This window comes from Anser cygnoides, chromosome 3 (assembly GCF_040182565.1).
Source record: "Anser cygnoides isolate HZ-2024a breed goose chromosome 3, Taihu_goose_T2T_genome, whole genome shotgun sequence".
NCBI lineage: Eukaryota > Metazoa > Chordata > Aves > Anseriformes > Anatidae > Anser > Anser cygnoides.
In genome coordinates this window covers 17004179-17021058 of record NC_089875.1, presented here as the reverse complement: position 1 = coordinate 17021058, position 16880 = coordinate 17004179, and the positions used below count along the sequence as shown (strand labels likewise).

The window sequence follows — 16880 nt, the reverse complement described above, 5'->3', positions numbered from 1 at the left end:
GCATCAGGTCAGGTAAGCAGAGTGCACTGCCCGCCTGTACTGCAAATCTTCTCTCTGGGGACTGTGGCAATCAGGCCTGAGTGTCTGCACTGCAGTTTGCACAGGGGTATTGAGCGATATTAAACTTGCCAGCTCAAGCACAGATGACTGCATGTCTGCAGCACTGCAGAGCTGTGTGAGGATCTGGGTAGCAGCTGAAGCAGCTAACCTACACTGAGGCTCACATCTACCAGAATCACCCCACTACAACTCCTAGGCTGCCTTAGCTCTGTAACCAGCAGTTGTGATTCAGAACACTGCAAACACCCTCAAAATGTTTTTTACAGAACTGAGAACCGTACAAGCTTACAACAGAAGGAAGTTTTTTTGTTGATGAGGAATATTTGGAGCTGTTTGGCTCCTTTCCTTCTCTTCCTTTCGTCTTTTTCCCATACAGTTGCAACTACTCTATGGCTGGTGAGCTTCACCACTTTTTGCTGTTCCACCCTATTATCACAAAGTCCCACTGTCAGATTTTTATTCCACTTTTATAACATAGCATCTGTACAATATTTGAAAACAATTTTGAAAATTGAACTGTCCTGTTTGTGCAGTCCCCGTTTTGTTAGGCTGCATTATCTATTGCTATATCAGGCCTTGCACATCTCACCCATTTGCTGAACTAAAAATGAGTTATGAAAGGCCATTAAGGACTTCACAGAAACTATGTACCCACACCAGCCTATTGTCCATTTCATGAGATCAGATTGGTTTTAGGTTGTTTGGATTGGCTTTTCTACATTCCATGTTCAGGTTGTTTTTGCAGGGCTATATTTTTTCTCTCAATGTGCTTTTGGAGCACTTTTTAATATGCTGACATATCTGGTGTGTTACATCCTTGGGATGAAATCCCTGCTTGCGCTGAAGTTAATGGGAGTTTTGCCTCAAACAGCATATATATTAATGTCAAGTACTGCTTTTGAGGCAGGGACTTCTCTATTTTGCAGCAGTGTCTGTGTAATGGTTCCCATGGATGAGTAATCGCTGAAAGTTTTCACAGGGAGTGCAGAACAGCATAGCAGGCACAGCCTGTGCTCATAGGCAAGTCTGGCAGAGCTGCCTTCCAGAAAGGCAGCTTGTGAGATTAGGAACCAGACTGTTGCTGCAACTTTATTCATACAAACCTTCACCCATCACGTGTGGTAACTCTGATCAGGATTCAGAAAGATTGAGAATAATTCTAAGTTTATTTTTGAATTTGAAGCCTCAAAAATTTCTAAATCAGTTTGGATGATATCAAAAGCTCACTTACTATGTTTAAAAAATCTCAAAAGTCATATTCTTGTTGCTGAATTGAACTGTTCTCAACTGAAATGGAACTGTATCTGAAAAAGCTTATGTTAACAAAAAATGTTTCTTTCTATATTTATCAAATCAACTTTCACTAAAATGTAATAATATAAATAGAGACATATCTCAAGATGATTTTTGAAACTTAGGCAAAGCAACCACTGAAACAGAAATATGTTCATTTACAAAATTCTGATATAGAAATCTTTTATCATCAGTCTGTATCATCAGTCTTTGACGCCTAACACTTGCAAATCAAAAAGAATTACTGATGACTATACAGAATACTTGTATGAAATGTTCAAAATAACATGAAGTATGCTAGAGGGAAGTGTAATCGCTCCATAGTTAGAAAGCAGCAGTGAAGTTTCAATCGTAATAGAAATAGCAGTTTTCCTGTCTGCTGATGATACAAGTGAAGATCTCCAAGTTTAGCTCAATCTCTCGTGGTTTCTCTTGATATTTTTAATACTGACTAAATCCAGAACTGGTTAAGATTAATTCCCTTACAGGAAACAATGATTTTAGTGAGAATTGGAATAGAGAAGACTGTCAAAACTTTTGTTAAAAGTAAATCACTGTCACAAAATCTGCATGTAAGGTTTTCTAAAGGGTGGGCTTGTTGAGTGCCATTCTGTTTCTTCGAGGGCTGGCCAAATCCAGCTCTGCCCCAGCCATTTCTTCCAGATCAACACAAAGAGCTTTCATCTAGAGCTCCAGAAGTCCCTGCTTTGCCTACGGCATATTTCTACAAATGATTGCACTGTTGGTGATCTCAGTATTGGTAACGTGGATTTCTCATACAGTATGTATCTAGAAAATACTTCCATATTAATCTCAACCTATTTGAAGGAAACAGGTCTTTCAACTACAATTTCTCTAGGTTTAAAGAAGGTTGGGGGGGCGGGGCAAGGGCGAGCTGGGAAAGGAAGGTGGGGCAGGGGGGAATGTCAGGGTTCTGAAGACACTGAATCCTGAAGAAGTATCTACCTGATCAAACTAGACACTTTCCAGATGGAACAAAATGAGCTCCATGAATTCACCTAATGTAGCCTAACTGCTTATTGGCACTCAGCCATAGGACCAAACTGCAGCCAATTCAAAGAAAATCCTCAAACGCAACATGGAGGTCAGGTCCTCAGCACCAATTGCTTTGCCTTGTAAATTTACTCCTACTGATTGACACTTGTTGATGTAAGCATATCCTTAACTTTAAGCCAAATCCTGCAGTCCTTACTCTGAGAAAGCTATTAAAATAAATGAGAAACTGGTCTAAGTCATGACTTGCATATTTGTGCTATCTGTGCTTTAAAAGATTTCCCTGAAAAGAGCCTGCAGAACAGTATAAGCGAGCTCCCAAACAAACTTAGCTTTTAGGGAAGTTGGGCATAAATTCTCCTTTCCCAGGCCCCATCCATCAACAAAACGATATTTAAATGAATTAATTACCTGAAGTCCTTTAGCTTACTATACGGAGACTTGCTAGACAACATGAGTCAAAGTCTGCTTTTATTTTTGGAGTATGTTCATCTTGTCCTATGCCTTGAATCTCACCTGTAAATTAAATGGAAGCCAGTAAAAACCCAAAAAGCATAGGAGAATGCATTTCTGGCCTTTAAACTCCACAGTGATTTGCCTTTGCATTGTTTACCAGCAATGCCTAAATCTAAAAAAAAAATCTCTACAATTACCTGATATTTCACTGTAACTACAACCAGCTCAGTATTCTCTAGCAGGAGAACCCTTCTACTAGGTGGGACTGACAGACAGTGATAACAAGCCTGCTACCTCTCCAGGTGTACTCAGCAAGGAATTAAACCCACCTGTGAGCCCAAAAAGCAGAGTAGCAAACTGTGGCAGGCAGGGTGAGACTTTTTTTTTTTTTTTTTTTTTGGGGGGGGGGGGGGGGGTCCTAGGTTCTGTGTTCAATTTTTTTTCCTAAGGTTTTACATCTTGTGCTGAAGCTTGTCTCTTTCCCTATAGTTTATCAGAGATAGTTGATGGATCTTGCCCTCACACAATGTTCTGGTCCAAATCTTTGAGACACAATGTTCCAGAAAATTAAGGATATTGGAATTGCTGTGTGGGGTTAGTTTAATGCCTGTGGGATGCAGCTGCCTGGGTAGCTTTGAGGCCTGGCCTCCCTCCTCAAGCACATGCATAGAAGTAAGCTTTCCTCTCTGGTGTGAGACACAGGAAGCTAAAGTCATAAAGAAACAATAAGCTGGCTCCTAATTAAATTCCTAGGCCCTCCCACTGCAAGCGGAGGAGTACCAGTGCAGATGGGAAAGCAGAAAATGACAGAAAAAACAGTATTGTTTTCACCTGAGAACTGGACTTCAGGTATCTTGGCTGCATACTGCACAGACTATAGGGCCTATATGGGCTCACATATGTGGTGTTGAATTGACAAATCTGAAACTTGATTGGGCTGAATGTTTTCCCCAGAGTTTACCTCAGGTGGCTATTCATTTTCATTTTCTTGATATTTTAAACTAAGGCTGTGCCAGTGAGGCAACATACATATTGATGCCACCACTTTTTTTGAGAACTCGTTTGTGTTTTTTTTTAACGTATCTAACATCCAGGGAAAACCTGGACGTGGTACCACCAAAATCCACGCCAGCTTGGCCAATCAACAAGGACTGGAAGTTCCTCATCCAGTCATGGTTGTGAGACACTTGCGGCAAAATTACTCCTATTTCTGTACTCACACCGGGCTGGGGCTGCATCCCTCATGTCTTCTTTTGTCACAACTGCCAATCCTCAGGGCACCTGCTCCCTGCATGTGCCACGGAGGTGTGGCTTGGAGGGCCTCAGCCATGCCATAGCTGCAGGAACTCCAAAAAAAAAAAAAAAAAAAAAAAGGAAGACACTCATAACTCAACAGTCCTGTCATGATTGTTGGCTGGGGAGGACAATGCATGTCTCTGTGCTGGCTGGACATTGCCTGTCGTTGTCTGCTTGCTTCCTTGAGGATTCAAAACCGGCCCTGGGTCCTGTGAACCACCATTTTGTCAGATTGCTAAACTCAGGGCCTAGCAGGAGGGCAGTCCTTTAGGGACATCATAAGGGTCCAAAAGTCCTTCCCCGTGTCTTGGCCCTTGCTGTCTCTCCCTGAAGCCCAAACCCAGCCCAACCAGACACACAGGGTCTGCTTGCCTCACTCTGCGCCCTGCCCTCAGCCACCATGCTTATGCACGAAGGGCACGCAACTGCCACCAAGTTCAGGGGGCTGCTCCACCCAGGGACTGCTGCCAACATTAAAGCATGACCTTTCTTTTGGACCTCATTCAGCCTCTGTGCTCAAGGCCAGGGCCCTCCTGAGCAGGACGGATGTTTCTCCCCCAGACCTGAGGCCATGTTGTCAGCTCGTAGCAAAGTCAGGTTTCTGTTTCTTAAAGCACTCGCTGTGCTGTGACACATTTTGGGAACCACTTAAATTGTCTAATGAAAGCAATCTGCTGTGCTTTCCCCAGAAAATGTATTTTAATTTCAAATGGAAAATGAAAGTTTATCAGAAAATGCCAGATAAATGGGTATGCAGCAGCTGTTTGTGTAAAATCTACCCATTTCCCCAGACTGGCAGGCACCTCAACAGCACCTGAGTCCCAGTGGCCTCAAAAGGCTGATGCAGCCATGCAAGACCATGCCTGTATTTTCTCAACCTGCTCCATCCCAGACTGTGACTTATAAAAGTATTTTGCTATTTATCATGTAATAAATGCCTACTTGCTTGTAAACAGACTCACTTGTAAGTCTGGCGAAGGCGGCAGCAGTTATTTTGGGCTGCCCAAATTCCATTTCCTTGTATTATTTGCTGTAACTAGACCAATGTGTTCACATTTGTTGTCAGTTCCTGAGCACTCTGACAAATGAACTAATGTCTTTATTATTTCCAGAAAGGATGCTGTTGAGGATTACTGTCCTGGATTTTTAAACCTTTTGAGTATATGCTGGAATGAAATTACTGCACTTAAAGGCAATTTACTTATTAAAAATGCCACATTCTTTGAAGTAAATCTAAGCCTTATGTCATTAGTATGTTCTTTTCTTTAAAAAAATAAAATGAAAAGCGTGGTCTACCACAATTCAACCCCATTGGCTGGAAGAACATTGTCATAGGGAAATTACTCATTCTAAAAATAAAGCAAAGATAATTGTGTGGTTTTGAGTACCAATGCATCCCATTGGCCTCTGCCCATCAACCCATCCTGCCCAGGTCCCTCTGCAGGGCCTTCCTACCCCCTGGCAGATCGACACTTCCCCACAACTTGGTGTAATCTGCAAATTTACTGAGGGTGCACTCAATTCCCTCATCCAAGTCATCAATGAAGATATTACAGAGGATGGGCCCCAAAGACCTTAAGAAGCCTCCAAAACAAGCAGGTGAAAGATTGCAAAAATTCTGGCTCTGCATCTCAGAAAACAGCACACCCATAGCAATGATTTTTTTGTTGTTGTTGTTTTGTGGAATTTCTAGTTCAAAGCTTAACACGCTTGGTTTCATGGAGAGTGATGACCAACCAAAGGAGGAATAGACTATTCAGACTAATAAGAGGGTGGCAGGCAAGTAATTTTATCAAGCCACAGAATTCATAACTTGTAAATTGATTTAAACGCATTGTGGATTTCTCTTTCTCCCCACTTCCATGAGGGCCAGAAACATTTTAACACTGAAATACATTGGAATACTTACAGACTGCAACAGACAGGGCCTTTAAAAGAAAGCAAATAGCCTTGATTCCAAATAAAAGCGTACTGACATATCTGTTTTACCAGAGCATAATGTTAACAGACACCTCTAGACAGGACTGGAGTGAATTTAGAAGCAAATTTCCATAGTAAATATGAAAAATCATATTTAGATACCCAAATAAAAATTATCTTGTTAAACTATGAAGTAGTCATATTGGAGGAATTAACAAACACAGCCGTAATTTACAGTCTTCATAAGTGAGCTGATTCCTTATTCTAACTTGTATTTATTTTTTTACAATGTTTTTTTTTTCTTTTTTTTTTTTCTCTTTTTTCCTCATCATGTGAAGGTTTTTTAGCTACTTAGCTGCAGTGATGATTGATTGTGGGGGCCACCACTTAAAGCAGTTAACTGATGATGGATGATGCAGGTACTGAGGCCATTAGTTTTTTGGTTAAAGGGAGAGCACAGTATAGATGTAAAAGAAATGAACAAATAAAGTGTAGAGTTAAATTGTATAATAAATTGTTAAATTGTATAATAAAAATAAAGTGTATAATTAAATATGCTTTTGTTGTTGTTGTTGTAGTAGAACAAAAATCACTATTGTTATAACTCAACTATGCATAAAGCAGTTTATAAGTTTATAGTTAACTATTTTATACCAATGGAAGACAGAATGTTTTCTCCAGATAACCCCAAACTTAAATTTTCTAATTTACTTCAGTCTATACCTAATTAAGCAGATGAATAAATCAAAGAAACTATTGATGTGAGTAGAGAAGATATATGTTTAAGTTCTTGTTGGAATTTAGATCTAAAAGCCTAACTCATCCACATTCAGCAATGCATTTAGGCAACTTTAGACGCTTCCTTAAATCAGTAGGATTAGATGTTTGCTTGAAGTTAGCCGTGAATTGAAGAGCCACACTAAACAGGAAAATACTCATTTAAAGGATTAGCTTTGGTTGAAATTTTGCAATTACTATGTAGGAATGTTTTTGAAGAATTGAAATATGTTAATTTTTCTATTAATTTTAAACCAACTTCTAGACAAGTGAAAATATTTTCAGTTCTATCTCTGTATCCCATTACCTTAACTTCTATCATCTTTCAATGGAAAAAAAAAAGAAGGGGTGGAAAAGGACAAAAACTGTTTTCCCAGTTCAGGAGTGGCAGGGGAGGGGAATATCAAGTTCTACATTCCTGATTTAAATAAAATAAAAAATTTCAAATGAAGTAATTCTGTGCAACAATGCATTAATGTTTTCAAGCTTTAACTGGGCAAGTTGAACACAGGACTTGTAGAGTGTTTTCATTTAAGTGTACAAAGAGCTCTGAGGTCACTTTTTGCTGACATGAACGTCTATGCCACTTTCAACTTTTTTTCGCTGCTTTAAGATGAATGTACAGGTACCCCAGATATAAGGGAAGAGGAAAAAACAAAAACAAAAACAAAAAAAACAAGCCATCATTTGTATTAAGAAACATTTTTATTAACAAAACAGTAAATTCCACTTGCTTAGCATTTCCAATAATGAATAAATTGGCCTTGCAACAAATAAAAAAATCGTAAATATCTATCACAGAAAGCACTATAAGGTTAGGGGCATTGGGCCTCTCTTCGATATTTTAGGGTTGAAAGTTTCACACATTATTTAGTGTTTTGTTAAAAAAGGCAACACAATACAGTCATAGAAATGAAGCCATCTCAGTCAAACAAATTAGGTTATTATTGAGAAAGGATCCAATTTTATGTTAGGTAGTTGGTTTATGTCTGTTTGTTTGTTGTTGCTGCTGCTGTTTTTAAACACAAAGGAATATTAAATTCACTTGCTGGCACTTCTGATACATCCATATATGTTTTTTTATTAAATTACAAAATTAAAGAGGAAAAGGAGAACCTTCAGAAACAGTGTTAAAATTGTGTTTGCTTATTAGAGTAGTAGCAGATATTTTTTTTCCTTGATGTATGTATTTAGTTAAAGATTATTCTACCAAACTGTCTGGAAGTTGACCTAACTGTGCTATTTCATTAATGCAATCAATACCACGCAGAAAAGACAATTTCATCTCACCCAAACCATGTTTTTTCATGTCCGATCTCCTGTCATCTGATTATTCTTGTTCTTCCACGTATCTTTAAGCCCTGAAATCTCTCAAAAGTGACAACCACCTGGCTTTCAAATTCTTTCCTTCCTCCAATTCAAGTCTCTTGCTTCCAGCAACGACCTTCAGAATACCAACCCTGCCTTTCCCTGAGTACAGCTGTCTTGTAAAGGTGGGAGAAATTATGAATGCCATAGGTGAACAACCATCTAAGAAATGAGTTTTTGATGGATTTTGTGAAGCTGTTCTCATTTCTCTGTAAATGTTAATGAAAAAATAATAATTTTACAAATATAACATAACACACCTTGATGTGGTTGACAACCTTCAAGAGAGGCATTTTCATGTCAGCTACATGTATTTTTCAAGTGCTCTGACTCCCAGATAGATAGCTGTACCAGTCTCCAGCATTTTTCATCAGCTGCAGTGAATAACACACAACAAAATGATTTGTGCCTGATGTTTAAAGCTAATTTTAAATTCCTCGTTCCTGTCTGTAAACTGTGGACATCTATATTCCCTCCCAGGAGGCCTTCTAATGATTTGGTTGATTTCAACTGAACTACCCTCTTTCTGTCTAATGTATTCCCTTTGAACTTCTTTGTAAATAAAACGTTACACTATGATTTATTGCTGTGAATCTAATGAAACAATACTAGAAAAAAATAACCTGAACATGTGAATTATAGCATTATATTTACTACATTTAACTAAAATGCTTTAATGTTTTATATATGCAAGAAAAGCTGTTACTTCAAAACATGATGAACTTATATTTGTCTAATTATGATGCCTTGCAATACTACACAATCAACTTAGCTAAAAGATTTTTTATGTGCCAAAATGCCCACCATTGAAAAGTACTATCATGCACCTCAGATTATTTCCATTTTGGAGAAAGGGGTAAATTCTGCAGTAGAATCAGTCTGGATAATTAAAATGGGTCTTTTTAGATCTTTTGCCATCCAACGCTGTAGTAGCTGTTGTTAATATAACTGAATGCCAGATCAACACAGTATGATACTTCCTAAGATTCTCAAGAAACTCATCATTCTCATAATTTTGTAAGAACAGGTTTCTGTAAGGCAAACCATGCTCTCCAATAGTGAAGCTCTGACTGGAAGCCAAAGGCCAGTGTAAGTCACTAAATATTTAGCTAATTAATGAAAGTAAATTTCTAGGAAAATTGGCTGTTCTGATCAACTTCACTGATGCATATCAGGAGCAAGAGATAGGGATAGGAAGGAGAAGATAAATTACAATAGATATATATTTTTGCTTTCTAGTCCACTTCTTTCATACAAACTACAAGAACTTAATTGCAACAGAATAGAGGCTGTACAGGTAAGAAAAAAACTAGCTGACTCTTATATACATTCATACATGTTCCCCTTAGTATAACCACTACACTGTAAAATAAAGGAAAAAAAAGGAAAAAAGTCTGTGACAATTTATAATGGCTGCAAAAAAACTAAAGTGGGTCTGTTGCTCCAGATGTCGTAAAACTCTCTATACCTAGCAACACTTATAACATTGAGTTTACCAAAAATGGCTGAAGAGCAGATATAGTTTGCATTTTCTATACAACAGGCTATAAAACATCACTTATCACAGTCCAGAAAGCACATATAGATGTGTTTTTATATAAACATATGTAATAACATATTAAGCGTGCATGAAAATTTCCCAATGATTGCATCTATGCCCTCTTGTTTCCTTTTCTTTTTTTTTTTTTTCTTTTGTGGAAATGTGCCTTATATTCCAGATTATTTTTTTTTTTTTGAAAATAAGGCCTCCATACTATTTTCCTCACAACCAGAAAGGGGCTTTTTGAAAGTATTTCTACATAAGTCTTCAGAAAAGCCAGCACTTTGTTTCAAATGCAAGTTTCCAATCACTGCTTCACTGCACCAGACGGCAAACTGTTTATGTTTGCTTGTTGAGTCACCATATATAATGACAGTCTTCTCTGACAATAAGACTAATTTACTTCTCAAGAAAGCACTAGCACTTTGGCTAAATCCAGAATCATAGGTAGCTTCTTTTTTCTGTTTTTATTTTTTTTCCTTTTTTTTTTAAATTTGTTTTGTTTCATATTGTGCCTTGATGTTGTAGTAATACTCCTTGCTTTATGAATGCGTGGTGCCATCATTGTCTTTCAGAACTGTTCCAGCAACATAAAGACAGGCAGAGTAAATGAAAACACTTGTGGATGTTAGGGAATTTATCAGCTCCCGTTTCTGAAAAACAAGAGCATGAAATGCTTGTTTTTAAAAACAGTCTTTCCTTTCTGATTGCATTCCCTGTCTTTTGTTTTTGAATGTGCTTCATAAAAAGTAAAGTAAATAAGTTTGTATTATGTCTCAGATAAAATGAAGACTATTTCTATACAAGCGTTCTTTTAGATGTTGAGATCAGACATAGTACTCCTTATCCTTATTTTTCTTGTTTTTGTTGGAACTTTTAGCACTGTTGGGCTGTTTTTCCTTGATTACAGCCCCATTGGATTGTGCTGAGTTACTGATGTAGTTTCGACTCTCATCTACATGATACGATCCTTCGTCTCGGTTCCTGTACTTGTACATAGCATACAGGAGAATGAGGATGCACAGCGCTGCTGCTGCCACGATCCCAACTACCATGCCTGTTGTGCTGCTGGATTCACGAATCACCTCGGACGAGCCAGGATACTCCCTTCCTCCTCCTGCCCTGGTAGGATTTGCTGTAGGTAGATAATGAAATAAGGGAGAGGTTATTATTGAGTTTGCACATTGAGGAGTTAGTCATATCTACCTGCCACTATCGTGCATAATTCTATTTGCACTCACTTGGGTCACGCCAAGTACCCTACTCCTAAAACATTCAGATTCGCAGCCCATTCAGCTTTCATGTCTGTTAATGTGAGTAAACAGGCTTTTAAGCAAGGAAGAGGACAGCATGGACAATCTAATTTTAGCCTTCAAAAGCATCATTTCTCCAAGCGTTGTTACTAAGCAAAGAATGTCTAAATCATCTGGAATAATTAAATTTAAATGCCAGAACACTAACATCTGGGAAGAAAGAATCTCTCCCTTCTCCTTTGGCCATCTTCTGTAAAAAACCAACAGTGACACTATAGTACTTATTGTGAGGACAGTGATAATAAGACACATTAGCAGATGAAATGGGGGGGAAAAATCAAAATTCCCCATAATAATAAATGATAGCAACTAATAAGTTGTCTACAAATAAAGTATCCTCAGCTATTCTTTAGCCTTCCTTCAACCAGCTTCTCAATTTCTCCTTTCCTTCTAATATTTTTTTTCAAATTAATTATATTTATATTTTTCTTTCTTTTAGAGTACCCTCAAGTCTACCTTCTCTTTTGTAATTCATAGTCTTCCTTGAATATGGCTATGCTTTAGAGTACCTTTTCACTCAATTTCTCCTATTGCCTCTTTTCTTCATTGACCAGATGTTCCTCCAAGCAACTGTATGTCCATAAAAAACCTCTCAAATTACACTAGACAAGGACTCAACCTTCTAAAAACCCAACTCTCAGGTCACATTCTGTTCTTTTCAGTTGTGATATGAACTGAACTGACCTGTGTCTTCAGACTGTGAAGTCTTCTTGATAGGAACTATTGTGTTGTCTGGCATATTTTATCCCCTTGCACAGCCATATGGAATGAAAGCTAATTCCAGAAGGAATTTGTAGGTTAAATGCCCACAGCACACACAATGCCCATGTATCTCCCATGATCTCCTTTACTGCATTTAGCAGGAGGAGAGGAAGATCCTCATACAGAATATCTTTGAGCGGCAATAGGTGAGACAGATCTTCTATAACTTATGAAGTATTATCGACAAAAAATGAAGAGACTTGGGTCTATGCAGTATTCCTCTAATTATAACAGCATTTCCAAAACCCTGAGAGGCTGTGTACCCTAGCACAACCAGCTTTGGCTGAGCTCAGGAGCAAGAAAAGAGCAGTGAGTGAACCAAAGCTTCCCACTGAGCAGTGCAGAACACTTTCATTAAGCATCCAGGCTGGCTTATAGAAACCACATTTTAAATCATTATACATGGCTGAAAATGCAGTCAATACAATATAAATGTTAACTAAGAGTACAGCTAAACACTAGTTTTACCATGTATTCGTAATTTCAGCTTTGTCAGCCCTTGCTACAACCAGCATTTTAAAGAAGTGTATTAAAGAAATATCTTGTTTAAGGTGCATAAAGGCATATGCCCCATAGTCACTTTTTTTTTGCACTCTAGACATAATAGGAAGATAATTTTAAGGATGCTACATTAAAGGTAATACCACACAAACTGTTATGTCAGAGAACTGCAAAGAGTTTGGGCAACCAGAATTAAAAGCAGCCACTAGCTACAGACATCCACAATTGGTCTATGAATAATAAAACAGTGAAAAAGCCACAGACCCTGAAAAGAATGAAGCTCCCTGCCCATCTTGGTATTACTCATATTGTATTGGTGATTTGTGTTCTTAATGTTAGAAAGCCACTTCCTGACAGTTATCCCACATAGGTTCGAAGAAGGTGACATTTTATTTGGCTGAAATAACAGAGGCACCACAGTAAGATGCAAGAAAACTGTCATTTGTGTCAAATAGTACTTTAATTTTATATATATATATTTTCCTCTGCAAGTTCTTAGTACAAGTTGATACAATTGGTCTATTCTATGACTACACAAGAGATCTTGAAGTTTCGCTTCAGAAGGCTCAAAGATTTTTTTCTCATTTCACGGTAGGTACCATCCTACTAAGAAATAGGGTCTGTCTCAAAGTAGTAAGTAACTCTATTAGATCCTGTTTCTTCATTGTAGCTATTGTAGTAAATGGAAATCCTTTTACACATAAGTTGTCATTTATTGCTTTATAAAAGACAATGCATTGTTTCAGAACAAAGACTCCTGAGTATTTCCAGAGTGAATAAAAAATGAGACAATGTCTTATCTTACTGTACGTGGTTTCACGAAATGAATAAAAGCAACTGAATGAATTCTGTCAATACCTGATGGACTAACAGCTGCTCTTTCTCTTTAAAGTAACAGACATTTGAGCCAAATGCCATCAACTAACTGTACAAATGATGTCCACTAAATGACGATTAACAGCTTGCTTATAGGAAAATAGTCTTTTAACATTGCAACCTGAAAAAACAAGTAGGATATATTTTTCAACATTACCTAAACTCTTGCCTCTCACCTGATGGCAGCCTTTTATTTTTAAGAATGTTTTCACAATTATCTCATTTATCCCATCTGTCTTAGGAATATTCAACTACACGAATGTTATTTAAACTTAGAACACTTTCAAAGCATCTGTTGCTACATTTGTTCGGACTTTTGTAAAAGGAGCAGTTCAGCAGGGGAAAATTACTTCTTGTAATTTTTCTTCCGTTTACATTAAAATATGCCTTTAACCTAGCAGGGCCTCCTGAGACAAATGAAGAAGAAGAAAATAAGAGGAAAGTTTTACAAAGCACATAGGTTTGTCTGTGTACATTTCAGGTGGGAAAGACTTGTGGAGCACATGCTATAAAGCAAGTGTCCGATCTTCAGACAGGGAGGGAAAGGGCACTAGGAAAAGGGCAGCCTACACTTCCTCTGTAATCTGTGTAAATGAATAAGTCCCCAGACATCAACACTGCTGAAACAGCTACCGTTTATTTAAGCAGGACCTTCAGTTGACTAAGACAGAGGAATACTTAGGGAATTTACCTGGATTTTTTTTTTTCTTCCAAGAGAAGAACAATTGCAGGCAAGCACAACAGTGCTTGTCTATCAGTGAGAGAAGTGCTTGTCTATCAGTGGAGAGCAAGCAACAATTACCAGGTTACAGAAATCTTGCTCTTCACTTCCCAACTCTTTGAGAAACGCATGATGCCACCCACCACCTTTGCAGCTGAACCAGCCAGAGTCACTGGCTCCTGGCACAGCAGCAGAGCTGTTTACCTATGGGTAAACCTTGGCTGCTACTTGGTCGCAGTCTCTGTAAGTGTCCGTAGTGTTAGAAATCCTAGATGAAGATTCTTATTTTAAATAAGAAGCTAGATACTCTGGAGGTGAATCAAGATTAAATATTAAAAAGATCCCAATATTTAAGACTGAAAAGTCACAAAGATATCCTGAAACAATCTATACTAAATTGAGGATAGTTCAGTGAAGAACCAGAGAAAATCATTAGGACTGTAATTATGCTCAGACCATGCCATAACAGTGAGAGGAAATACAAGTCATCTTGTGGTGCAAGGATCCCTTCTCAAAGCAACTGCTCTGAAGTACAAGTCTTCCCCTCAACAGCACATGAACAGCATTTTTGGATTACCTCAAAGACCAGCTTAGAACAGACTGATTTTTAAAAGCCTCTTCTACCACTTACAAAAAACTTTGCACGAAATAATAGCAATTGAACACAGTTTAACATTGTGTAATAATGGATTAGAAAGTTATTATTCTTGACTGTACTTCTAAAGTGGTTTAAAATTTAACAGGAAAAATCTGACTATTTTCAGTGCCCAGTTTTCATTAATACTGTGAAAAGAAAATTGGAATTGCAGGCTCCCATGGTGTTTGTGAATTGGAATTAGCAGACTTAAAAACAAAACAAAAAATCCAACAAAAGGACCCCAAATGTGTTTTCTTTACATTTATACCTTCCCACAAACTGTGAATAGGAAATTACTCACAAGACAAGAATGTTTAACTACTACATTTGCAATGAGGCATGAAGGCAATTATTTACAGGACACATACTAATTTTCACTCTGTGTGCTATCATTCTAGACCTGTTTGTAGTCAACTTTTTGCAGCATTATTGGATTCTGGTGAACGGGTTTCTGAGCTTACTGCAATTTCTACTTCTCATTGCAAAAAAAAATTAATATATATATATGTCTGAAAAACAAATCTCAGCACTTCCCTTGCCGAACAGGTGGGACAGATGCAGCCCAATTGCAAAATCAGCACGAGTATTGGCTGTAAACTTGTGCAAAACTATCCTGGTCCAAATACAGGGGTATCTCAGCCTGCTCCCTTCCTACTTGTTTTCACGTGATTCTTGAAAGGGGGCAAAAACTGGCTCCCCAGGGGATGCCCAGCAATGACTCAGCTGTCATGGGAGGGAAGAAGTAGGAGGTGATTCCACATGTAGCTGCTGTAGCTCAGTGACAAATTTACATCAGATCTGAAATGGTCTATATTCAAAGGCATGATTAAGCCCTTGTGAGAGAGGTACCACAAAACTAGCTGCATTGCTGCGCACACAGCACTGCACTTCTTAGCCATTGCAACATGAAGATTAAAAGAGAATGGGAGCTGAGAGCTGCATATACAACCCACAGAGATGTGGTGGAAAGGTGTGGTGCTTGTGAGCTGAATAACTACGTTTGCCATCTTGAATTCACACCAATGCATTTGCTCTAAGAAATTTGTCAAATGCTTGCTGAGTTTGAGGGAACAAGACAATAACCTACTTCCGGAGGTGTGTAAGATAAAATTATTACAGTATCTGTTCTACTCTTTGGTATGCAAAGCCAGATTATTTGCTTCCTAGAAACTGAAATCTTAAAGGTTCTTAGTAGGAAAGACATAATACATTAACATGCTTCTAAAGCGGCACTAACTAATTTAGCTACTAATAAAAGTAGTCTAGCAGCAAAACACCATCTACATGTAAAAATAGTGGCCCCTTTATTAGGAAGTAAAACATTCTCTCTTTGCACTGAATGTAGTTTTTATTTCCAAGTGCAGTGATTGGCTGTATATTGACTTCAAATAATTTACAAATTCTACCAACTCCTTAGGACTTAAGGTTTTGCAGGTAGGTTTTTTTTTTTTCTTTTTTTTTTTCCCCTGTAGTTGAGAGGTGGGAGGGTTGTTGGCTGAATCTTCTTTAAATGTCAAAATAAATCTAAAGGGAGATAAGTTGGTAGCACAGTGGCAATTGATGGAGCATGCCAAATCAATGGATTTTATAAGTTAATACGATCTGCAGAGCAGAGGGGAACATTTCATAGTTTAATAAAAAGCTTTTGTGAAAAAAATTTCTGCAAAATTGAATTTAATTTTAGCCAAAATGGAAGATTTGAACCAATATATCACTTCACATATTTAGCAGTCTTCATCTCTGTGCTCTTACTATTTTTTTTTGTTAACATTTTCAGTTGTATTGCTCCTTTTTTAGTATTCCTTCCCTTTCAATATGGATGCTTTCTCCTTTTACCAGTTCAGCTGTCATTCCTATCTCTCCCCACTCCTACATTTGACATTCATCTTTGCATCTCTGCTTCTTTCTTTTCCAAATTACGTAATTTATCCTGTTTTTGTGTGTGTTCTGGGGAATCTCTGGTAATTTGTTACTTCGCTTCAGAAATTTTGACTGATCAGCAGAGTCAGTGGGTGGTCTAGATTTTGAATTGAAGTATTCCTAAATGGGAAAAAATGTTCTTGCAAATAAAATAAGGAAGACTAAACAAAAATATTATACTACTACTGATAACTTATTTTCAAGCTTGAGCTAAGCAATTCCAATTGTGGCAACTCAGTTAAGAAAGCTAAACCAGTATGTTAGTTGCCTGCAGCGCTAGCTCCCTGAAATGTCAGGTGAACACCCATGTTACTACAAAAAAAACACAAAATGGCAGGGGCACTGGGAACACATTTTTGGTGGCAGCTAACTGTTAGATCGGCTTCATTTTACAAAAAACTTGCTGTGTTAGTGACAGTGACATTT

The 16880-nt window shown here is 37.9% G+C and overlaps 1 protein-coding gene across 35 annotated transcripts in view; it reads right to left on the bottom strand.

Annotated features, from left to right (window-relative positions):
- Positions 1-7502: 7502 nt before the first annotated feature.
- NRXN1 (neurexin 1) overlaps positions 7503-16880 on the bottom strand; it is a 736316-nt gene continuing 726938 nt past the window's right edge. For all 35 annotated transcript variants that reach the window (XM_066993543.1, XM_048078446.2, XM_048078445.2 and 32 more), the window contains one exon: positions 7503-10859. In XM_066993543.1, the coding sequence (XP_066849644.1) occupies positions 10552-10859 (308 nt within the window). In that variant the 3' untranslated portion in view covers positions 7503-10551. The remainder of the gene's footprint in view (positions 10860-16880) is intronic.